This window comes from Theropithecus gelada, chromosome 12, assembly GCF_003255815.1.
Source record: "Theropithecus gelada isolate Dixy chromosome 12, Tgel_1.0, whole genome shotgun sequence".
In the NCBI taxonomy this organism is placed as follows: domain Eukaryota; kingdom Metazoa; phylum Chordata; class Mammalia; order Primates; family Cercopithecidae; genus Theropithecus; species Theropithecus gelada.
The window spans coordinates 45,354,153-45,379,350 of record NC_037680.1 but is presented as its reverse complement, the minus strand read 5'-3'; the positions used below and the strand labels follow the sequence as shown (position 1 = coordinate 45,379,350).

Sequence of the window (25,198 nt, the reverse complement as noted above, 5' to 3'; positions counted from 1 at the left end):
AATTCCTAATTTAAGTTAGAGCACGTTAATCCACACGTTTGACATGTGGTACATAGCAAAAGGTTGATGAATGTTAGTTTTCTCCTTAACCAAACTTACCATTACAAAAATAGCAAAGATGTGTGCCCAAACTACAGCTAGTCAAGGAACAGAGGAATCTATGGATGGATAGCCCTATGGAGTTGCATTTCAACAACAAGAATATACAAAGAACTTGTGGAGCAGAATTTTGTGAAAAAAGATTATGGATAGAGAGATGTCCAATCTTGAATTGGACAGTTGTATGAATTTTAACATTAGCTAAATGCTCTTTTTTTAAACATTGAGAAGGTAAGTAATGCAAAAAGCTAAAAGAGCATACCCAGAAGAAAACCACTGCACCAGAAGCCAAAAAACAGGCATCTCCTTATCCAGTAATAACCACTAACTTAATGAACTTGAACAAACAACTTGATGTTTGGGGCTTTATTTTCCATCTGTAAGAGTTAAATGGGAAAATCTGTGGTTCTATAGATCATCATTATAAAAGGTGACCTTAAGGAGGAATGGGAATTGTAGCATCGCAGTTTGGGGTTTCAGGGTAGTGATTTTAAAAATCTTTATCTTCAAATTCTTGACTTTTTAGACTCTGTAAACTTACGAGTCATGCTATGCTGGGAAGAATTACTGTGCTATTTTCTGAACCCGCTTTTACCAGTATTGAGCACCATGAAGGCCCTAGAAACTTTATCCTACAAACAGTAAAATTTCATTAATTTAGAACCCCTCCTACCCACTTTGTAATTTGCCATAATTTGAATGGGTTACTTTTGCTTTACAAAAAAAGGATTTGTTAATGGAGTAGTTCATATTGTTCGCAAGGAGATTTATTTGGCAAATAGTAGGTACTTGGTACATATTTTTGAATAAATGGTTTCCTTTGAGCAACTGTTTGTTGAAACTGTTTTAATGACTCAAATTAATTCAGGAAAATGAATAAAGATCTATTGTATAGCTCTCTAATGCATACTTCTTCTGACCTTCCCAGTTCCTTCACCTGGCCTGAATTTAAAAAGTTCTGTTATGCACAAAATCCATTTCACAACAAGGCAATGTCGTTGGATTGTGTTCTTTCATTTTTCTTATTGCAACAAGATCCTCAGTTACTTGAACAAATGTCTGTAAATTCAGAATATGTTTGAGTGTAGTTTACTAAGCATTATACATTAAAAACTCCCCCTCACAATGGCCATAGTTTTTTAGGGGGTGGGGGAAATGTTTCAGGTTCTGGTGAGTTAGAGGCAACAACCTCAATATCAGATGAATGAAATTTTTTTTCTCTCTTAAGGTAATTCCAGTCAATGCTTTGATAGTTTCTTTTTTAATGATGTATATTCCATAAAACTAATTAACCGGCAAATTACCTGAGTGAAAGTCGTATTTTGTTTCATTTAGTAATTGAGAAAGACATAGGTCAAAATATTAATACTACTTTGAGTTTTGTCACAGATAACATTTCCAGATCTCAATTCCCTCCCTCCCTCCCTCCCTTCCTTCCTTCCTTCCTTTCTTCCTTCCCTTTTTCCTTCATGACTACCTCTCTCATTCCCTCCCTGTTTGCTTCCTTTCCTCCTTCTTCCCTTCCTTCCTCTCTTCCTTCTTCTCTCTCTCCTTCCTTTCCTTCCTTTTTCTTCCTTCTTTCTCAGCTTTATTACTTAAATGATTTAAGTCATTTCATCATCCTTTTCATCTGTGTCAATGAAAAACCAACACGATTGCCTAAAAAGGCAAAATAACAAGACAAAAATTCTGTAAGTCATCACCATTGGTTTTCATTCACCAGGTTTTCCATTCCACAGAGGACTGTAGTACATCGTCATCATATTCATAGCTGACTTTTGTTTAATTACTAGCATGTTTAAAGTGGAACCATGATTTAAAAGACTTTATTTTTTAGAGCACTTTTAGGTTTACAGCAAAATTAGAGGAAGATGCAGAGATTTCCCATATACCCCCTACCCCTCTACATGCATAACCTCCCCCATTATCAACATCTCCCGCTAGAATGATACGTTTGTTACAATTAATGAGCATACATTGACACATCATTATCACAGATCCACAGCTTACATTAGGGTTCACTCTTGGTGTTGTATATTTTATGAATTTGGACAGATTATAATGACATGGTAAGAAAAATTCATTTTAAAGATGTAAATATATTTATTTTTCTATTGTTTATAATAACAAAGTTACCTTGCTTACTATCTTTCCAAGACTTTTGCACTTCCTGATAAAGATGAACAAAGGTCACAGATCAATGGTGTGTGCCTACTTTTCGTAGCAATGGGCTGTGTATCTCTTTTCACCCAATTTCTACAGGTAAGAAATGTTATTTTTCAGTAAGTGATTTAGTTATTTTTCCTTTTTTCTCATTAAAATGTCTCTAAAGTCTCTTTCTTCATGTTTTAGGGATATGCCTTCGCTAAATCTGGGGAGCTCCTAACAAAAAGGCTACGTAAATTTGGTTTCAGGGCAATGTTGGGGCAAGACATTGGCTGGTTTGATGACCTCAGAAATAGCCCTGGAGCATTGACAACAAGACTTGCTACAGATGCTTCCCAAGTTCAAGGGGTAAGCTATGGGAGGGGAAGCAGAAATGTATGAACTGCATTGGCATTCTTTCGTTAGAGCATTCTGACATCACCTGCATGTTTCCTATGGAATAGGGACTAGTGGGATGGGGATATCCTAAAGCCACATTTTCCACTGCTCCTAACACTGACAAACAGCAGCTAAAGCACAGTGTCTCCCAGGCAGTGCCCAGAATCAGTGTGTGGCATGCACCAAAATCTGTCAGGGTTTTGGATTTCCTCTGAGTCTAGCTTTCCTGAGACTCATTTCTGAGATTGTTTTCAGGCCCAGAGGCTCAGCTTCAACAAGATTCAATACCACCCCCCAGAGGGTGGGGGAACAGGGCAAAAGTCTCCTTACTCACACAGGACCCCAGAGTGTGGTTTAGCCCTATGAACAGAGAAGCTGTCCTGGGCAGCCTCAGCAGGAGCGCAGTCAGGAAACTGAGGGAAAGAAATGATTTTTATCTAGAATCTTGAAGGTATCAAAGAGCTGACTTTCTGATTAAGGTAGGCAGAGCTGTGGTGTGTAAACCCCAAAACCCACAGCCTTGTTCAAAGGGCTTACACACATGATGAGACTTTTATAAAACCAGGTGTTTGGATTAAAGTGAAGAGAGCCAAATTTCCCTTCCAACATCTCTACCCACTTTCTATGAAATTTTTTTTTTAAAAACCTGGAACTTAAAATTATTTTTAAAAAAGAAATAATATGTTAATAAATTTTTTTAAAAACAAAAACAAAGGAAAAAAATTTTTAAGTACAATTTTAAAACTGAACCATGGTCTGTGAGGCTCTTGGAAGAAAAAAACTCACTGGATTTATAGTACTGTAGCATGTCTCAACTCCTAGACAGTTTAACCAAAAATACCAAAAATTATATGGGACAATTTCAGTGGATCGTGGAATCCTTTTACTCAGGGAGAAATCCCTATAAATAGTTCACTTTCAATTCATCTAGGCTTTTTCTGTAAGCACATGTGTTTCCCATAGACTTAGGGTTACACTCTACATAGGTGTTGCAGTCTTTCTTTCTTCCTGTAAAATAATCTAAGGTGAACATGTTTTCGTCATTATTCTTCTACAATAGATTTTAATTAATGCACAATACTTCATTTTCATCTACTGTCCTGTCTTAAAGGATTCTCTAGTTACGTTTTTCCCCCAGGTTTTTTCCTCCTTATAAGCAATTTATATCATTTTACATTGAGCTTGCCACATCCTTGATTATTTTCTTAGTTCTCAAAATATAATCACTGAATCGATGTATAATCATTTTGGAAGATTTTGATATGTATTGCGTAACTGCTTAAAGAAGGTTTGTTCCAATTTCACTCTCATCATTGGAGTATTGTAGTCTACTCCCCTTACTCTTAAATTTAGGCTAAATAAATAAGTCATAATCTTATCTCTTCTATTTTCGTGTCCTTCAATCTGCAAGGAACTTTTGAAGGTTATTTACTATCACTAGAATTCAGAGAGTAGCATCTAATTATCTTACAAACACTTATCTTTTTAAAAAGAGGATTTTCTCAGAATTTTTCTAATACTTTTGTTGTTTTTTAAAAAATAAGATTGCTAGCCCAGGTCAAATTTATCTTAAGATTGGTGTGAGGTAGATTTGGCTTTGTTTTCTTGAAGCTGGATAGAAAATATTCCAAAAATATTTTTTAAATATAGATTACGTTTTCCACTGGTTTGAAATGTTTCCTCCAATTGTGAATATTAACTTTCCATATATACTTAGAACTATTTGGAGATACTCTAGTCTGAATTGATCAATTTGACTTATTCTATTTAAAAACTTATTGTTTTAATTCATAATTTTTTTTGAATTTTTGTAGATAGATACCAAGTAGGTGTATGTATTTATGGGGTACCTGAGAGGTTTTGATACAAGCATGCAACATGAAACAAGTGATTATGAAGAATGGGGTATCCATTCCCTCAAGCACTTATCCTTTGTGTTACAAACAATCCAATTACACTCTTATTTTTAAATGTATAATTAAGTTATTTACTATAGTCATTCTATTGTGCTATCAAATAGTATGTCTTATTCATTATTTCTTTTTTTTTTGTACTCATTGTTTTAATTCTTATAACTTGATACATTTTAGTATCTGGTAAGGCAAATCCCTGCATACTAATTTTTCCTCTTCAAAATTCTCTTATCTATTCCTGGATGTTAATTATTTTAATGTACTTTACACTCATTTTAATTTCTTCTTAAAAATTTGTTTTTATTCTGGTCAAATTCATATACACACATACATACACAGTAGGATTGCTATTGTGGGAGTACTAAATTTTCCTGAGAGACATACAAATAAGACTTTAGTTTTTACCAAGATTCATAGTTACATTAATATGTCCCACTATCTTGCTCACTTTTTCTCATGTATTTTTTCCACTATTTTGAATGAGATGTTTTTCTCAATTATAACTGTAAATGAGTTGAGATGAAAGCTATTAGTTTTTGTATACTTATCTTAAGGACTTTCCATGCTCTCTTGTAAGTTTTAATTTTAGAAATTTAATATAGTCTACTGGGTTTTCTAGATATATAATAAAATGCCAGATATAGTTCTGAGATATTACAGGTTTGGTTTCAGACCACCACAATAAAGAGAATATTGCAATAAAGCATGTCACACTAATTTTTTGGCTTCCTAGTACATATAAAAGTTATGTTTTACACTATACCGTATTCTACTAACTATGCAATAGCATTATGTCTAAAAATAAACAATGTACATATCTTAATTTATTAACAGCAACTGACTGATCATGGTGGTGGTTGCTGAAGGTTAGAGTGGCAATATCTTATAAGACAACTGTGACGTTTGCCTCATCAATTGACTCTTCCTTTCATGAAAGATTTATTTGTAGCATGTAATGCTGATTGATAGTATTTTACCCACAGTAGAATGTCTTTCAAAATTGGATTGAGTTCTCTTAAACCCTGCTGCTACTTTATCAACTAAGTTTATGTAATATTCTAACTCCTTTATAATCATTTCAATAATGTTCATAGCATTTTCACCAGGAGTGGATTTCATCTCAAGAAACCACTTTGCTCATCCATAAGAAGCAACTGCTTATCCATTCAAATTTTATCATGAAATTGCAGCAATTTAATGCAGCACATCTTCAGACTCCACGTCTAATTCTAGTTATCTTGCTATTTTCATGACATCTGCAGTTACTCCCTCTGAAGTCTTGAACCCTCAAAGTCATCCGTGAGGGTTGGAATCAACTTCTTTCAAGCACCTATTTATGTGGATATTCTGAGCTCCTCCCATGAATCACAAATGTGTTTAATGGCATCTAGAATGGTGAATCCTTTCTAGAAGATTTTCAATTTACTTTGCCCAGTTCCCTCAGAGGAATCACTATGGCAGATGTAGCCTTGTAAAATGTTACTTCTTAAATAAAAAGTCTTCAAAGTGAAAATTACTCACTGACCCATGGGCTGCAGAATTCATGTTGGGTTAACAGGCATAACAACATTCATCTCCTTGTACATCTCCATCAGAGCACTTGGGTGACTGGGTGCATTGTCAATGAGCACTAATATTTTTGAAAGCTATATATTTTCCTGAGCAGTAGTTGTCAACAATAGCTTAAAATATTCAAAAAACTGTGTTTTCAACAGATGTGCTGTCATCCAGCCTTTATTATTCTATTTATAAAGCATAGGCAGAGTAGATTTAGCATACCTCTTAGGGGCCTAGAATTTTTGGAATGGTAAGTTTCAACTTAAAGTCATCATCTGCATTAACCCCTAACAAGAGAGTCAGCCTGTTTTTTGTAAGTTTGAAGTCAGGCATTGACTTTTCCTTTCCAGATATGAATGTCCTAGATGGCATCTTCCTCCAATAGAAAGCTGTTTTGTCAACATGGAAAATCTGTTATTTGGTATTGCCACTTTCATCAATGACCTTAGCTAGATCTTCTGGAGAACTTGTGGCAGCTTCTACATTAGCACTGCTGCCTCACCTTGCACTTTTACATCGTAGAGATGCTTTTTTCCTTAAACCTCATGAACCAACTTTTGTCCCGAAGGTTCCTCACTTCTCTCAGCCTTACTAAAATTGAAGAGAGTTAGGACCTTGTTCTGAATTAGGTTTGGCTTAAGGGAATGTTGTAGTGGGTTTGATCTTGTCTCCAAACCACTCAAACTTTCTTCATGTCAGCAATAAATCTGGTTCACTTCACTTGCTTATTATTTGTGTGTTCGCTGGAATAGCACTTTTAATTTCCTTCAAGAAATTTTTTTTTTGTTTTTTTTTTTTTTTTTTTTTTTTTTTGCATTCACAGCTTGACTACCTGTTCAGCGCATGAGGCCTAACTTTTAGCCTGTCTCAGCCTTCGACACACCTTCATCACTGAGCTTAGTCATTTCTAGCTTTTGATTTAAAGTGAGAGATGTGTGACTCTTTATTTCACTTGAACACTTAGAGGCCAAGGTAGTGTTATTAATTGGCCTAATTTCAATATTATTGTGTCTCAGATAATAGGGAGGTCTGAGGGGAGGGGGAGAGAGAGAGAGAGAGAGAGAGAGAGACAGAGAGACAGAGAGACAGAGAATGGCCAGTCAGTGGAGCAGTCAGAACAAACACATTTATTGAATAAGTTTTCAGTCTTATTTGGGCGTGGTTCATGGTGTGCTCTAACACGAATACAACGATAATGCCAAAGATCACTGATTACAGGTCGCCATAACAGATATGATAATGAAAAAGTTTGAATATTGTGAGAATTACCAAAATGTGATGCAGAAACATAAAGCGAGCACATATCATTGGAAAAACGGCACCAATAGAATTGCTCTGCATATGCAGGGTTGCCACGAGCCTTCAATTAGTAAAAGTCACAATAACCGCAAAGCAAAAAATGCAAAAAAGATCATTTTATCTCTTTTTTCTTTTTTCATGTTTATACTCATATTATTTTATTTTCTTATTATATTAGCTAGAGCTCATTGAGAAATAAGAGTGGTAGTAGAGGGGATCCTCTCAAGCAAGACAAAAACTCAAAACTACAAAGTAGACATGTTGGACTTCATAAACTCAAAACTTTTATATAAACAAATGATAAACTAGAAAAACATTTATAATGAATAGTAATATCCCTCATATAACCATATTATGTGTAGTGTTCCTGAAACCATCATGAATAATACTCATGAGGATGGGGAATAACTGACACTCTCATACAATGTACAAAGTTTTTCAATGTTTTTTGGAGAGTAATAGCAAATAATAGTAAGCAAATGTTTTGGAGAATAATAGTAAATAATGATATCCCCCCAAAAAACTTTAGAGTTGCTTTTCAAGTATTCTGTAATGCCTGACAGTCCTTGCCAACCAGAAATTCTTTTTTTTTTTAATTATATACTCTTTGACCAGAATTCTCGTGAGTGAATTCCCTCCTATTGTGTAAGCATGTGTGTTCAAGGACATTTGTCATTTTTTATATTAACCAAAAAATTAATAAAATTCCCTGGAAACTACCCAAATATCCACTAACAGGAAAATAGCTGAATCGATTATGATACATTTATTCTAAGGAATATTACACAGCTATTTTTTAAAGTGTTCCTGTATATTGATCTGGAAGGATAGTTAAGTAACATCGATAAGTGAAAAAAAGTCAAAGTACAAAGTAATAGGTAGAGTATGAGTCCTTTTTGTAAAGAAAAAAATAAATATATATGTATATATTGTTAAATATGTATGTTTTGTTTGTGTCTTAGGCTGTATTATTTTTAATTTTCTAAAAATACCAATTGAATAAAATGTAAAAGGAAGCAAGGACATCCCAAAGAACTGCAAAGTTGCTTTTCAAGCACTCGGTAATGCCTGACAGTCCTTGCCAACCAAAAATTCTTTTTTTAAAAAAATTGCAGTAAAACATTTGTAACATAAAATTTACTACTTTAACTATCTTTAAATGTACAGCTGAGTGGCATTAAGTACATTTACATTGTTGTGCAAGCATCACCACTATTCATCTCTAGAAATGTTTTACCGTTCCAAACAGAAATTCTGTACCCTTGAAGCAGTAACTCCCCATCCTGCTCTCCCTCCCCTCAGCCCTGGCCACCACCATTATACTTTCTGTGTCTATGAATCTGACTACTCTATGTTCCTCATCTAAGTGGAATCATATGAATTTATCCTTTTATGTCTGGTTTATTTCATGTAATGTGATGTTTTTGAAGTTTATACTGTAGTATGTATCAGAGCTATATTTTTATGGATGTTTATTTTATGGATATATCATGCTTTCTTTATTCATTCATCTGTCAGTGGACATTCAGGTTGTTCGGCTATTGTGAATAATGCTGCTATGAACATGGGGGTACAAATGAGAAATTCTTGATTTAGCCTGTTAGTCTCCAAGGAAGTTGGCACTAACACATGGGAATCCTGCTTTGGGACACAATTTTATATTCCATTTGTGTCTTCAATTCAATATAAAGATGCAAATTATTCCTGAATAACACTGCCTTAGCATCTAATGGTGACTAAAACCTTACCTTTGGTTGTTTTACATTTTTTTGTCTAAAATAATAATGTGTTTCTACAATTTTAAAAAGAAGTGATGTAATTTTCCTCACCCTAGTATTTTCTGCAGAGTATACCAAGCTTTGGTCATACCTGCCTAGCTGCAACTGAAACGAAGATTTGGAACCACTGGATACTCTGATTAGTAAGATATAATTACCACAGTGGTCCATTATCCATCTACATTGGGACTGAATCCATTTTGTCCATCTGCATTGACTACATAGCTGTGTATTACAGCAGCATGTAACTTTGTACCAATGAGCAGACTAAGTTCAATGAGAATCAAGGTGGTATCTTGCAACAGTCTTGTATCAACTTCAAAAACATAATTATAGAGCAAGCATTAATCTTCATTGAATAAGTAAATATTACCTCAAGCCCCATGACTGGATATCGTCAAACAAGCCAAATGCATCAGTACCTGACACATGTGTAGCCTGTGTTTAGGGCTGCATTAATCTCAGACAGACTGCTCTTGCACTGACACTCATAAAATGAGATTAGTCAATAATGAACTTTGGATAAGCTATGAATAAAGAACCTTTTAATTAATTCAGCCTTCAGATACATTATGGGTGCTCATCATTTAAAAGAACTTAATCATTTAAAAAAAATAAACTTTTTGAACAGAGGACTACCATATGACCCAGCAATTCCACTCCTAGGTCTATATCCAAAAGAATTGAAAGCAGGGACTTGAAAGGTGCTTATACACCAATGTTCATAGCAGCATTATTCACAATAGCCAAAAGTTGGAAATAACCCCAGTGTCCATCAATGGATGAATGGATAAACAAAACGTGATATATGCATACAATGGAATATTCAGTTTTAAAAGGGAATGAAGCTAGGTGTGGTGGCTCATGCCTGCAATCCTAACACTATGGGAGGCGAAGGTGGGAGGATCACTTGAGCTTAGGAGTTTAAGACCAGCCTGGGCAACATAGTGAGACCTCATCTCTACTAAGATTAAAAAATTAGCAGGTGTAGTGGCATGCATCTGTGGTCCCAGCTACTTAGGATGCTGGGACAGGAGGGGTGCTTGAGCCCAGGAAGTCAAGGCTACAGTGAGCCATAATATGACACTGTCCTCCAGCCTGGGTGACAGAGACCTTGTCCCAAAATAAATAAAATAAACAAAAAATAAAAATAAAAAGGAATGAAATTTTTATACCTGCTACAACATGGCTGAAGCTTGAAAACATTATGCTTAGCAAAATAAGCCAGATACACAAGGAAAAATATTGTATAATTCTACTTCTAGAAGTACCTAGGGTAGGCAAATTTACACAGACAGAGAGTTAGAATAGAAGTCACCAAGAGCTTGAGGGAGAGAGAAGAAAGGGAGGTTATTGTTTAATGGATACAGAGTTTTGTTGGGCATGATTTTTAAAGCTTTAGGTATAGATGCGTGATGGTTACACAACATTGTGAAATGCCACTGAATTGTACACTTAAGAATGATTAAAATGATATATATTGTTATGTATATTTTATCGCAATTTTATAAAAGATCTGACCTTTTTGTATAATGGTAGTTGGTAAAAGAGACTGTGTGTCTGAGATGGGTTGATTGCTTTTTGGTTTGCAGGCTGCCGGCTCTCAGATTGGGATGATGGTCAATTCCTTCACTAACGTCACTGTGGCCATGATCATTGCCTTCTACTTTAGCTGGAAGCTGAGCCTGGTCATCTTGTGCTTCTTCCCCTTCTTGGCTTTATCAGGAGCCACACAGACCAGGATGTTGACAGGATTTGCCTCTCGAGATAAGCGGGCCCTGGAGATGGTGGGACAGGTAATCTTGCACATCTAATTTTCCCATTCCTCATGGTTGAGTGTCTATCAGACAAATTGTTAAAAACAAATAGTAGGAAGAGACTTAAGGAAGCTGTCAGCCCACAGACAGGCACACTTAAGAACCTTCCACCACCCTTTCCATGCATATTTGGCCCAAAGACTGAGGCAATAAGGCTCCAAGGCTCTGAGTTTGAGCCGGCGTGGAGAAATAGTGGGGTGAACAGAGGATTGCCTGTTCAATTTCCTCTCGCATAGTGATTCGTTCCACATTCCAATTTGGTACACTCTCACTTGCAGGGGTAGATAGTTCAGTTTTCTGGCTGTGAGGCTTTTGCAATCTAATGGTTTCCCTGAGCCATGCTTTCCATACACAGAGGAGCTATGATGGTTTTAATGGCACACGCCTTTTCTCTTCACACCGTAGTGTCCCCCAGGCTTGGGGCAAGTGTCTTTCCCAACTAGAATTATGAGCTGCAGTTTAGGTTTTGGATACACTTAGGTTTTAGCTACACATTTTAAAGTGTGTTCTAATTAATATCTTGTCCTTGGGGGTAAATGAGGGATGGTGGCATAAACACTTCTCAAGTATAAGAAATCACACAGGCCGGGGGCGGTGGCTCACACCTGTAATCCCAACACTTTGGGAGACCAGCGGCTCACGCCTGTAATCCCAACACTTTGGGAGGCCAGTGGCTCATGCCTGTAATTACAACACTTTGAGAGGCCGAGGTAGGCAGATCACCTGAGGTCAGGTGTTCAGGACCAGTCTGGTCCACATGGTGAAACCCCATCTCTACTAAAAAGACAAAAATTATCTGGGCATGGTGGCAGGTGCCTGTAATCCCAGCTACTCGGCTGAGGCAGGAGAATCACTTGAACCCAGGAGATGGAGGCTGCAGTGAGCCAAGATCACGCCACTGTACTGCAGCCTAGGTGACAAGAACAAAACTCCATCAAAAAAAAAAAAGAAAGGAAGGAAGGGAGGAAGGGAAAGAACAAAAGAACGAAAGAAAGAAAAGAAATGAAAAGAAAGAAAAAAGAGAAAAGGAAAGGAAAGAAGGAAGGAAGGGAGTGAAGAAGGAAGAAAAGAAAAAAGAAAGAAATCACACATACATATACACACTCTTTTAACAAATTCACAATAACTTAGGTTCTGTCTCTTTTAAAAAAGGGAACGTGAACTCTGCTCAAGTAGGCAGAAGCCAAAAGGACTTCATATGTTAGTGGAACAAAGGGGCCTACCTTTTTGCCTTTTTAGGGTAAGACCCTAATTCAGAAACAGTGATTACTTGCCCTAGAGTGTGGGTTAAAACAAATACAAATTCATAATATAGACTAAAAGATACATTTCCTACTCATTTCAAGTTATGTTAGTGGGTATGGATGGACATAAAGATGTGGAAGATGTCTACATCTTTAATGTGGACATTAAAGACCACAAAAGGAGGGAGGGCGGGAGGCAGTGAGGGTTGAAAAATGACCTATTGTATATGAAATTAATTATTCGGGTGATGGGTACACTAAAAGCCCAGATATCACCACTATACAATATATGCCTGCAAGAAATCTGCACTCATACCCCCTAAATATATACAACTTAAACATTTTTTAATGCTATGGAAAAAAAAGTATTGTTTTACCACTAGAGGTATAAATACTCATTTTTCCTAAAACATTATTTGCAAATAAATTTAATTAATTTTGTTTACTGCTAAAACTAATTTAAGTTATATAATATTTGGCCAGATTGATTTTTTAAGAAAATATAATCTAATATTTTAAATGTATATTATTAATCTTTTGTCTCAGAAGATGTTTAAAGATACCATTTTATACATTTCAAATGAATTAACGAAGAAGCTAAAAAGCTTTCAAGGATAACTGTGTACCTTTATTTTTCCTTCTTTCTTCCACCACAAGTGGAGGCAACAAAGCCATGCCATGTTAGAATTAAGGGAAACTTGAATTTAACTGAAAAATTGTCTCGTGGTCCAGTTGGGTTGATCTCCAGCCACTTCTTTGTATTCCCAGATGATGCATTCTCTGATTTGTACCACATTCTGCCATTTGCACCATCTAATCCACGCAGCCATTGAAATGTCATGAAAGGAGTTATTTCTGCCCTTGTATTCCTAAGACTCTTTCTCGATCTTCAGATTACAAACGAAGCCCTCAGTAACATCCGCACTGTAGCTGGAATTGGAAAGGAGAGGCGGTTCATTGAAACACTTGAGACTGAGCTGGAGAAGCCCCTCAAGACAGCCATTCAGAAAGCCAACGTTTATGGATTCTGCTTTGCCTTTTCCCAGTGCATCCTGTTTGTTGCGAATTCTGCTTCCTACAGATATGGAGGTTACTTAATCCCCAATGAGGGGCTCCATTTCAGCTACGTGTTCAGGTGAGGAATATCCAGCCAAGGTGAGAAAAGATCAACACACAAGGAAGGAATAGCCTGGTTCTGTCAGTTAGCTTTTTGGCTGCTTAACAAACAGTTCCAAGCTTGGTGTCTTACAATAGGTGGGATTAATTATTTTTCAAGATTCTGTGGGTCGAGAGGGTGGTTCTTCTGACCTGGGCTGATTCAGTCAGGCTTCTGTGTATTCTTCTGTCTCCACATGGCCTGTCAAGCAGATGAGCTTCTTTTCTTCATATTATGGCCTCAGAGTTCCAAGTGCCACAAAAGAGGGCAAGCCCCACTGTGCAAGTACTTTTCAAGTCTCTCCATGCAAAGAGACTTTCTAATTTTCTGTTTGGCCAAAGAAAGTCATACCATCAAGCCCAGGTTTAAGGAATAGAAAAAAATAGAATCCACTTTTTGATGAGAGGAGTAAAAAAGTCATGTTGCAAAGGGATGCATGATAGTGTGAATTAATATGATCATTGTTTATAAACAATCTGCCACAGATGTTAATGCTGAGAAAATCTAGAGGCCTTGGCTAAGATGGTTGATAAAGAACTGTTTTATGTGAACTCCTTTCTTGCAAAGAGGGCATGTTCCCAGCTGACTGCTCCTAGGCAGAGACAGCATAGGCCATACAGGTAAATGATGTTCCATTCGTATAGCCAAAGCCTGCTTTTCTAATAAGATTAGCTTTGAGTCCAATTTCTCACATTTCCAGAGGTGAAAGCCTAAGGGAGTCAGTATACTGGGTAATGAGGTACACATGTATATGGGTGGGGGAGAGGGCCGGGTATAAAGGTGGAGATGGTCTGAGAAAGGTTTGGAGGGCATTAGGAAAAGTGGTCCTACAGGAATCTGTTCTTGGGTTTCCTTCTCTAGCCATGAGTCCTGCCTTCTCACCTGGTGTCTCTTTCAGCACTTCTCTCCCGCTCCACTACACCCACCCAGCCAGGAAAGTCTCTCTTTTCTAAATCTTTGATATTTAAAGCTACTAATCTAAATTAGAAAAAAACGCAAACCATTGGGTTATTTTTATTTAGTTTATATTAAGGTTTTAGAATAATTTTTTGCCAACGTGTAAAAATCTGGGGCTACAGGCTGGGTGCGGTGGCTCACGCCTGTAATCTCAGCACTTTGGGAGGCCAAGGTGGGTGGATCACTTGAGGTCAGGAGTTTGAGACTTGCCTGGCCAACATGGCGAAATCCCGTCTCTACAAAAAATACAAAAAAATAGCCGGGTGTCGTGGTGTGTACCTGTAATCCCAGCTACTCGGGAGGCTGAGGCAGGAGAATCGCTTGAACCCAGGAGGCGGAGGCTGCAGTGAGCTGAGATCATGCCACTGCACTCCAGCCAGGGTGACAGGGTAAGACTCCATCTCAAAAAAAAAAAAAAAAAAAAAAAAATTCTGGGACTACAGAAAACTGAATTTCAGGCTTCACTTTAAAAATTGGAAGGTCATCTTCCACCATTTTCCATTTCATTTCAAGTGCTTTTCATTCCCTTAGGCTTTAAATTGGGCTCCTGGAGATGTTTGGATTTGCAATTCTGGCCTAAAACAATTCCTGCTTATGAACTGAGCAGTGTGACACACAAAGACACATCCCTTATCCCTATCCCCATCCCAGGCAGACCCTCTGTGCATGACAGTGCAGGTGAACAGCTTTGGGGGCTACTACTCACATCACAGTCTGTACAGCAACAAAGTTATCTCTCATTATATTTATCATTCATTCATTCATTCACTCACTCTCATTAATTAAGTACATGTTGAATATAGTTAGAGGCTAACACAAGAAGAAGGAGACAGGCAATTTCATCTGTCTTGCTCTCTGAAGCATAAATTATATACATACCTGGTACAGAATTGAAGCTTACATCATCAATCATTATCTTTTACATATCTATTATAGGTTCAAAAAACTGTTACAATTCTAGAAAAATCAACTCAATCTGGTGATCTTTCAAGCCTGCTTTTTCTTTAAAAAAAAACAAAAAACAAAAAACAAAAAAAAAACCTTCAGAAGTCTTTTTCCCCCTCCAACAATTTTCTTAAAAGAAGCTATTGTGGTCAAATAAAGGTTTGGAGGTCTGAGCTCTCTCCTTCATGCTCATTCAGTCCTCTTCTTACCCCTTTTTCACAGAACACAGTTGGAAACTGCTAATCTCTTAAACACCACCCTCTTCATTCCCAGACAAATCTAAATCTAAAGTGACTTGCTTAAGGATATTTGGTCCTTTCCTAGCAGAACCAGGGCTAGATCCCCAAACTTCTGCCCTCAGGTCATCACACCAACTACTCCTCCCTGCTCTCTGCCTGTGTGTCTGTCTGGTTACAGGGTGATCTCTGCAGTTGTACTGAGTGCGACAGCTCTTGGAAGAACCTTCTCTTACACCCCAAGTTATGCAAAAGCTAAAATATCAGCTGCACGCTTTTTTGAACTGCTGGACCGACAACCCCCAATCAGTGTATACAGTAGTGCAGGAGAAAAATGGGTAAGTGTTGGAATACTATGCAGCCATAAAAAGGGATAAGTTCATGTCCTTTGCAGGGATAGGGATGAAGCTGGAAACCATAATTCTCAGCAAACTAACACAAGAACAGAAAACCAAACACCGCATGTTCTCACTCATAAGTGGGAGTTGAACAATGAGAACACATGGACACAGAGCAGGGAACATCACACACTGGGGCCTGTCAGGGGATGGCTGGGGGTAGGGGAGGGATAGCATTAGGAAAAATACCTAATGTACATGACAGGTTGATGGGTGCAGCAAACCACCATGGCACATGTATACCTATGTAACAAACCTGCATATTCTGCACATCTACCCCAGAAGTTAAAGTCTAATAAAATACATAAATAAAATGTGTAAGTATTGATGAGGGGTAGGGTCGTGCGTGTGTGTGTGTGTGTGTGTGTGTGTGCAGGACAGCCATTAGGGATGGCCATCAATACCACTTGGCTTCTAAATTCCTGCTGTGTATGGGTTGATTCATACGTACTCGGAGTGGACACAAAGTAGATTTATAACTACACAGGAATAAAGTAAATTAGCATCAAAAATTATTCCTAAAGCTGGCATTTGAACAAGGCGATGACTTTCAATGAATGCTAAATTCTGTGTAATATAAAATACACTTAGTTCCTGAATGAATGAAGCCAGTTGTCCTCTGAGATCTACCTAACCACTGTATTTTCTATTGATGTTCTCATACGGAATGTAGAAAAATCAATTCTTCCTGTCCAATAACGTTGATTTAATTCATGTTCATCTTGATTCAAGTTTTAGCTCATGTGGATGTCCAGAAAATTAATTCAATCTTGACAAAATATCTTCTTCTAATTGATAGATATGTATTTTTAAATCTTCTCTACCTATTTTTGAAAATTTTAGTATGTTCCAGAAAGCAAAGCAAACCTAAACACTAGTAAAGCTAAGCTAAATTCGTTATCTTTCTAAATTTGTAAAATTTCTCCTTCAGTTCAGTAAATGTAAAGTTTCTGTGTGTTCTGTTAAATGTCTATCCATTTCTAGAGTTTATAGGTTAGAGAGTTTTAAGCACACCAAAGTACAATAGAAAATATTCACCTTTGCAGTACAGACCTCAGGTAACTTTCTTTCTAGGTCGTTTTAAGTGTAACATTATTTTTAGTCTTTGGGGGAACAAAGCTATAGGGTTTGGACAGTTACTGGCTTCTGTGATGTAATATCTTCCAGCTGTTCTCTTCTATTCAGAATGTCAGGAATGGATGGTAAGAAAATTCCCTTAGGTTAGACTGGGAATGGGGGAGTCAAATGTCTTTAATTTTGTTGCCCAAGCCTTTCTTTATACTACATCTTTCAGAATAGAAAATGGAATGTCCTTTTATTAAGTTACTGTCTCTATACTTTGCATTTTGGCAGCGTGGTTTGAAGGTATCTCAAGTAGGGATTTTAAACTCAAGATTTAGGTGTGTTTTCAATATTCTAGGCTCCAGTAAGAGCATCTCTAATTTTGATCCTCCCATCCACAGAACAACTTCCAGGGGAAGATTGATTTTGTTGATTGTAAATTTACATATCCTTCTCGACCTGACATGCAAGTTCTGAATGGTCTCTCAGTGTCGATTAGTCCAGGGCAGACACTGGCATTTGTTGGGAGCAGTGGATGTGGCAAAAGCACCAGCATTCAGCTGTTGGAACGTTTCTATGATCCTGATCAAGGAAAAGTGGTAAGCCACACAACCTTTTTGAGAATTTTGCCTTCTGCAGACTATTTCCAAGTTTTTGGCTTCAAGTTTTTGCTTTGCCAGACTCACTGTAAAATGCTTGCCTTAGGCATTACCCCATGCATATTTTCCAGTCCCAGTCATTTGCTGCTTTGCCTTATTCTCCCTCACAATTTCTAATGTCAGATTTTCCCCAGTTCCAGATGGCCTGCTGACCAGTTAGGCAAAGAAAACTGGGCACACTGCAAAGCTGGAGATGAGTGTATTTAATAGAAGCATTCATTTACCCGTAAATGGAGCAGAAAGTGCAGACTAATCAGAAAACTAATGACCAGGAATGAAAAAAGTAGAGTGATAAGGGAAATAATGATAAATGAGCAAGAAAGGAGATTTAGCATGAAAAGATCTAAGACAATCCTTGTTCAAGAAGCTGAAATCTAAATAAGGCAAGGAACTCAGATTGAGAGCCATGTACCGTAAATCTTTGGCAAAGATATTTGAAATTTTGGTGAATAGCTTTGTTATTTATTTTTCATAACATTTCTTTCTCTTTTCTGTCCTTTTTTTCTTTCTTTAAAAGTAATATATACATAAGGTCACAAAATCAAATAATAAACATTTATAATGAAAAGTTGCCCCCCTGCTTTATGCTTACACTCCCACTCCACATTTCTCTGCCCAAAGGCAACTATCTTCGACCACTTGATGTTTTTGATCTGCTGATGATTACTTTTATGTCTTTAAATAATGTGCTCCTGCTGTTTCATGATTTAACAAATTTAGACTCTCTGTGATTTATTCTCAAGAGATAAAAATCTACTTACCCTCACCACCCCCTCCTTTTTCCTACCTCCTCCCAATGTAGTTATATCATTTTTTAGACCTTCTATTTATAAATCTGTAAACTTCTGATCTGCTTCCGTTGCTCTTCCACCACCTGTAGATAGTTCCTCTTGAATTCTCGCTTTCTAAAATAAAAATGTTAGCAATCCTACCTTTATTTTCACCTCTTACTCCCTTCTTTTACCTCTTAAGTTCTAACTGCACTATTATCAAGAATTCAGAGCACATTCTGTTTACAACATTATCTTTCCTGCTTTCACTCTAAGTTGATTCTAAAAGTTGAAAACCAATTGACAGCTTTTTAAATGATTATGTAAATATTGTTCATCCCTTAGTCAAATAATGAGTTACATTTGTGTTATATTTTTTCTTGATTGTTTTTCTGAAAGGTTTCTTTTTTTCTTGTATTCTTTGTCTTTATGAAAACCTTTGTGTTCTTCCAATGTCCCTCTCAGGCCATCTATTCCCTCATTTCTGTCACTTGCAACCTTTGCCTGTTGAACAGTTGTCGTCCTGTGAGTTCCCTGTGATATTTCCTAGGATTAGGATTCCTTGGATTAGGATTCCTTGCATTATTTCATAGTTCCCATAAATGCCCTTTTCATAGTTTTCACCCCCCTTTGTTGGAGCTCATCCACAAGTAATTTTCTAAGAAATCGTTCATAGATATAGGTCTGAAAAAGTTTTATTTTGCTCCACACTTTATTCACTGTTGAATGCTAATATTTTGAAAGTGGCCTTTCTGACTTCCCTGAATAGTATAATCTTTAGTGTAATGAGGACAGATGACATTATGAAAAGACATGCTGAGAAAAACTTGAAAGAGGCAACTAAAGATTTCCTTGCATAAAGCAAAGCCAGGGCTAATTGTTATTGAGAAATGCTTTATACTTTTTCTAATAGTGTTTGCTTTTTCCATTACTTAGGAATTATCTTAAATATAATCTGTTCATACCATTTATCACCATTTTTTCTGAAATAATAGGGCCAAATACTTTACAGTAGTACGTTAGGCATACTGTGCCTTTAATATTCTAGGACTTTTTTGTGAACCAGCTCATGTTGTAGATATTCAAGTACCTGTACTTCACTGCCTAACTAGACTGTGAGTTCCAAGGAAACAGAGATAATATTTTCTTTACGTAGCAGACATAGTCTGCTTAGGATGGTGCTTTGTGGCAGGTGATTCAAATATATGTTTGTTGATTGACTAAGTGAATAAATGTATTCCTTTTTTACTTGGTTTTATTACCTCAGTTATTCAGAGAATGGCGTTAGTAAAATCAAGAAAACAGGTTTGATCCTTATATTGCCCAAAAGCTTCCCAGACAAAAATCCTTTCCGTAACTCATGAGTCTCAAAATAGAGCAACCCTGTATATTTGTAGAGAGTGTGCTGCAGCAAAGTAAGGGGAAGTTGTTTCTTACCTGAATACCTGAGCATCTTTCTCATTTGTTTCACCTGTAGAGCCAGAGTTCAGGAAATAAATAGTACTATAGTCTGATTAGTGTTAACATGGATGCCACTCCTGATAGACATTACATCCACAGGTCAAAGGCAGCATAATTTATTCCGTAATTTTAGCCTTGGGATTGCTGTCTGTTAAACAAGCCAAATGTCCTGCATGACGCCTAACGCTAGCATATGAACTTTCCTCGCTGCTGAAATTCTGAAAACTTAATGACCTGTCATCTCTTCTATTGGCAGATGATAGATGGGCATGACAGCAAAAAAGTAAACATCCAGTTCCTGCGCTCAAACATTGGAATAGTTTCCCAGGAACCAGTGTTGTTTGCCTGTAGCATAATGGACAATATCAAGTATGGAGACAACACCAAAGAAATTCCCGTGGAAAGAGTCATAGCAGCTGCAAAACAGGCTCAGCTGCATGATTTTGTCATGTCACTCCCAGAGGTGAGTACGAAGTCAGAGCCATTCCCTGTGGGAGACAAGGATGGGGAGAAGTAGAACGACCAAAGTGTACAGGTTGAGCATCCCTAATCTGAAAATCCCAAATCCAAAATTTTCCAAAATTCAAAACTGTTTGAGGGCCAACATGATCCCACAAGTGGAAAATTTCATACTTGACCTCGTATGATGGGCCACAGTCAAAATGCAGTCAAAACTTTGTTTCATGCACAAAATTATTAAAAATATTGTAGGAATTTACTTCTGGGCTATGTGTATAAAGTAGATAAGAAACATGAATTTTGTGGTTAGACTTGAGTCCTATCCCCAAGATATCTCATTATATGCAGATATTCCAAAATCTGAAAAAGTCCAAAATCTGAAATACTTCTGGTTCCAAGCATTTCTGATAAGAAATATTCAATCTGTATTATGACTGTCGCTCTAGAAGGTCAAAGGGTACACAATTTATCTCACAGTGGCCCCGGACTGTCTTAGTTTTTTAAGCAAAAGAAATATCCTTCATCAACATACTCTTTAATTTTGGAAAATATTGGATTGCCCAATGCAATGGATGCTATTTTTGTAGAATTATTTTGCACATTGAGCTTTAGTTTAGCATAGTGGGGAAAAGCCTGAGATTTGGAGCTGACCTGGGCTTGCATCCAAGCTTTGCCACTTAGTAGCTTCATAGCTTTGGGACAATTATCCTTTCTGAGATTGTCTATTCCATCTGCAAAATGCAAGAAAATAACGTTAAAATGAAGAAAACACACTTAATAGCTACACAAAGAAAGCTGCCGCTGGTATTACTGCCATCATCATTATTTCATTACTTGGCAGTGTGTACCATGGGTGGTGGGTAAGTTGCACCTGCCTTGGTGTCTCTTACTTTGCCAGAGCCAAGTCCAGATTTCACACAATATTGTCTCTGCATTTTCCCATCCACCAAAAGTCCCTCTTAGTTTTGATCACAAGAAAAATTAAAACATGGAAACCAAATTGTAGGGCCAAATTTTACCTTTTACCTTCTCTACTTACTTTTTTAAAATATCCCTGGGAAAATTGTTTTTCTTTATAAGTGATTATGTTTATAAATTTTGTGGTGTTTGTGGAGGGCTTTTTGTTTGCTCTTTTCACAGTCTCCTAAGTGTTAGGCTCTTGGCCCGGTTCTTACCTGTTAGCCCAATCTATAAGCACATGGAAATTACTATTTGCTGAATCCAGAGTTCAAAAGCAAAGCTTGTGTGTCTCCTGGGAGACTCATTTATCCCACAAACCCTTATTGAATACCTACTCATTTGGGGCGAGGCGCTGGCATGGAGCTGGTTTACTACATTGTCCTCATACAGACTTCCCCATGGTACCCTTCTCTGAGCACTTTGTCTCCACAAGGACAAAGCAGATTTTCATGGGTCTCACCTGGCATGATGGAGCTTTCATCAGGAGGCAAGGGAAGCTGGGGAAGGAAACAGCTCGTGTTGTGGAAGGCAGGAAGAGCAGTAGTCAAGGGACTCAAAGGAGAGACGGATTCACTTTCACCTGGATTCAGATTTCACTTTCACTGCTTGTTACTTGTCCTTACACCATTTTCTTACCTCCCTGTGCCTAAGTTTTGTAATCTAAAAAAAATAGGGTGGGTATGGTTTCTGTGTGTATTAAATGATAACCTTGCTAGAATAGTTAGCACAATACCTCTATGGTAAACGCACTGTGAATGTTAACTAATTTTTATGTAGCCATCCCAGGCATGAGTGATTTTTCTTCCTAATTTTATCTAACACTCACAATAAATATGTGAAGTGAGTGTTAATACTGCACCTCAGATGACTAGCCAGCTCAAAAAAATGTAAATAATTTATTCATGAACACAAGCTAGTAAGCAGCAGAGTGGAGCTTCTAACCAAGGCCTGTGTTCCAGGTTGTCGCCTCCCTAATACAGAAATGGACCAGAAGATCTCACAAAGACATTTCCATTCTTGAGATTAGTCCATCTTGGAAGGATTTTTCCAGATAAGAGTGTAGAATCAGACAGTCTCAAATCAAGGAGGATCTCATATATGGGCTCCTACCTGGACACAGGGAGGAGATTGAAAATATAAACCTAAAAGAAATGCAGACATGAGGAATAAAGTCCCCTTGCTTCCCACATCAAAGGTCACAAATTCCATGTTTTTCTTATATTCCTAAGTGGATTTGATTGACATCCTTCATCCTATAGGAGGATTCACTCACTATTCCCTAGTTCAACAAATAAATAATTTAAATTACAGAGGAGAACTTGACATGAGTTCTGTACAGCACAGGAGCAATAACTGTTTCTATTTCTCAAACTTACCATACTTCTTTCAGAAATATGAAACTAACGTTGGGTCCCAGGGGTCTCAACTCTCTCGAGGGGAGAAACAACGCATTGCTATTGCTCGGGCCATTGTACGAGATCCTAAAATCTTGCTACTAGATGAAGCCACTTCTGCCTTAGACACAGAAAGTGAAAAGGTAAGTACTGATTTTCTAAAGTCTTATATCATTACAAATGAGTCTTTGGCTGTAAAATTTGTCCTTATAAAATGGCATTATCTTCAATTTTCTGATTTATTAACAGTAGAATTTGGCAATACTTTATGGAACCAAAAGACAATTATCTAGAGCAAGTGATTTAATATAAGATTGCTTCAAATAAAATATTTTACCTTTAAAATAAGAATTGATTTTAAGATTCTTTAGGCTAAGTGACATTTTTTTCCAAAGGCAAATAAATGATCACCTTTCTTGAATAAAGTGAAATAATCTAGATGATCCGTTATAAATATTTTATAGTTCTAAAGGTATGTGACAGAGAAGGTAGGCCACATACAACACAAAGAAAGAGGTAATATCTCATGTGTGGTTTGCATGAAAGAAGATGCAATTGAGCAGAACACAATTATGAAATTTAAAATGTATAATTAATGCCATAACAATTGGGATTCCATTTTGGAGAGAGCTAAAAAGTCTTCAATGAAGAGCAGTATCAGGAACGGCCACTTAACTGCCACCCTCCATTGTTTTCTTGGTTTCATTTCAGGAAGCTAGACCATCAAATATTGTAAAATTACATAGAGGCTTCATAGTTTGCTTCCTTCTTGCTCCACTGAAATTTCTCAGCCTGTGCACTGCCATTGAAATCACTGATGCATTGCACTCAGAGAATACTTAGTTAATCCTCTCTCATGTCAAACCTTTGGATTTGCCCTCAAGTATAGAATTGTTATTCAGGTCATGTTAACTGAACTCTCATGATGGTGGGCTGGGGAGCAATCATGCATCTTTGCATCAACTTTCCATCTTCTCTTTGCAGACGGTGCAGGTTGCTCTAGACAAAGCCAGAGAGGGTCGGACCTGCATTGTCATTGCCCATCGCTTGTCTACCATCCAGAACGCGGATATCATTGCTGTCATGGCACAGGGGGTGGTGATTGAAAAGGGAACCCACGAAGAACTGATGGCCCAAAAAGGAGCCTACTACAAACTAGTCACCACAGGATCCCCCATCAGTTGACCCAATGCAAGAACCTCAGACACACATGACGTACCAGTTACAGGGGTTGTTTTTAAAGAAAAAACGATCCCAGCAGGAGGGGACTGCCGGGATCGTTTTTTCTTTAAAGAAGAATGTTAATATTTTACTTTTACAGTCATTGTCATACATCAGAATCCAACCTAATTTCTAATGACCTTCCATAATAATTCTGCTTTAGATGTATATACAGAAAATGAAAGAAACTAGGGTCCATGTGACAGAAAACCCAATGAGTGGCGGCTCAGCCACCACTCAGTGCTTCTCTGTGCAGGAGCCAGTCCTGATTAATATGTGGGACTTAGTGAGACATCAGGGAGTAAGTGAGACTTTGAACTCCTCAAGGGCAGAGAACCGTCTCGCATTTTTGAAACTTCAGTGCACACAGAGGCGTGTCTATAACAGGCATTCAACAAACATTTCTTGAGCCTGACCAAGGTCAAATTTGAAAAGAACAGAAGGACTGAAGACCAGCTGTGTTTCTTCACTAAAGTTGTCTTTTACGTCAAACCAGCTTCCTTTATCTCTAAGGCTGAGGATAGGGAAGGGGTGGATGCTCTCAGGCTGAGGGGGCAGAAAGGGAAAGCATTGGCACGGGCCTTCCAGTTAGGGCTGTTGATTTATGCTTCAGCTTCAGAGTGGGTGTAGGGGTGGCGAAGCTACCATTACTGTGAGAACCTGCCAGTGTGGCTGGAGCAGGGGACTCTCTCCCAGGCCTTGTACTCCTCAGCACCTCCCTGCATGCTGATCGTTGTTTTTAGTTTCTGCAAAATTCTATTCATGAAATGAAAATAGTGCACTTTACTTTGCTGTAGTTTCATAAGGTGTTATACAAAAAAGCAAGTAAATATGGCAGAAAAGCACTCGTTTGCCCCTGCTCCCTCAAAACACCACATAATGACATAGAACTAAAGGTGGCAGGAATCTAGAAGAATGAAGAAAACACAGTGATGCCACCTGCAAAATCTTGGGAGCCAGAAAGCAAATGGACAACTGATAATAGAGTTACAAGATGAGAGAAAACAAAAATGTAACCTGTTAGTCGGGGAGCCTAGAAACGTCCTGTTTTGTACCACAGACCCCTAGAAAGGTCAAGATGTAAAAACACTGGGTCCTTCTGGAAGGAGGAGGCAAGGGCACAGAGGGACTGAAGACAGAGGAATGGGCCAAAAGCCTGTATGGAAACAGAATTGCAGAGCCCTGCCTGCAGCAGGATGGCTGCCTTTCCCCAGTTCCAGCGAGAGACTGAATACTCCCCCTCTGAGGAGGCTCACAGGGAGGTATGCA

General features: G+C 37.7%; 1 protein-coding gene across 1 annotated transcript in view; it reads left to right on the top strand.

The window, feature by feature from the left end:
- ABCB11 (ATP binding cassette subfamily B member 11) overlaps window positions 1-24,573 on the top strand; it is a 111,417-nt gene extending 86,844 nt beyond the window's left edge. Inside the window, exons 20-28 of the mRNA XM_025404926.1 lie at window positions 2,257-2,361; window positions 2,452-2,613; window positions 10,783-10,986; window positions 13,145-13,386; window positions 15,727-15,883; window positions 17,407-17,604; window positions 20,152-20,358; window positions 22,705-22,851; window positions 23,693-24,573. Coding sequence (XP_025260711.1) covers window positions 2,257-2,361; window positions 2,452-2,613; window positions 10,783-10,986; window positions 13,145-13,386; window positions 15,727-15,883; window positions 17,407-17,604; window positions 20,152-20,358; window positions 22,705-22,851; window positions 23,693-23,893 — 1,623 coding nt within the window. The 3' untranslated portion in view covers window positions 23,894-24,573. The remainder of the gene's footprint in view (window positions 1-2,256; window positions 2,362-2,451; window positions 2,614-10,782; window positions 10,987-13,144; window positions 13,387-15,726; window positions 15,884-17,406; window positions 17,605-20,151; window positions 20,359-22,704; window positions 22,852-23,692) is intronic.
- Window positions 24,574-25,198: the final 625 nt, after the last annotated feature.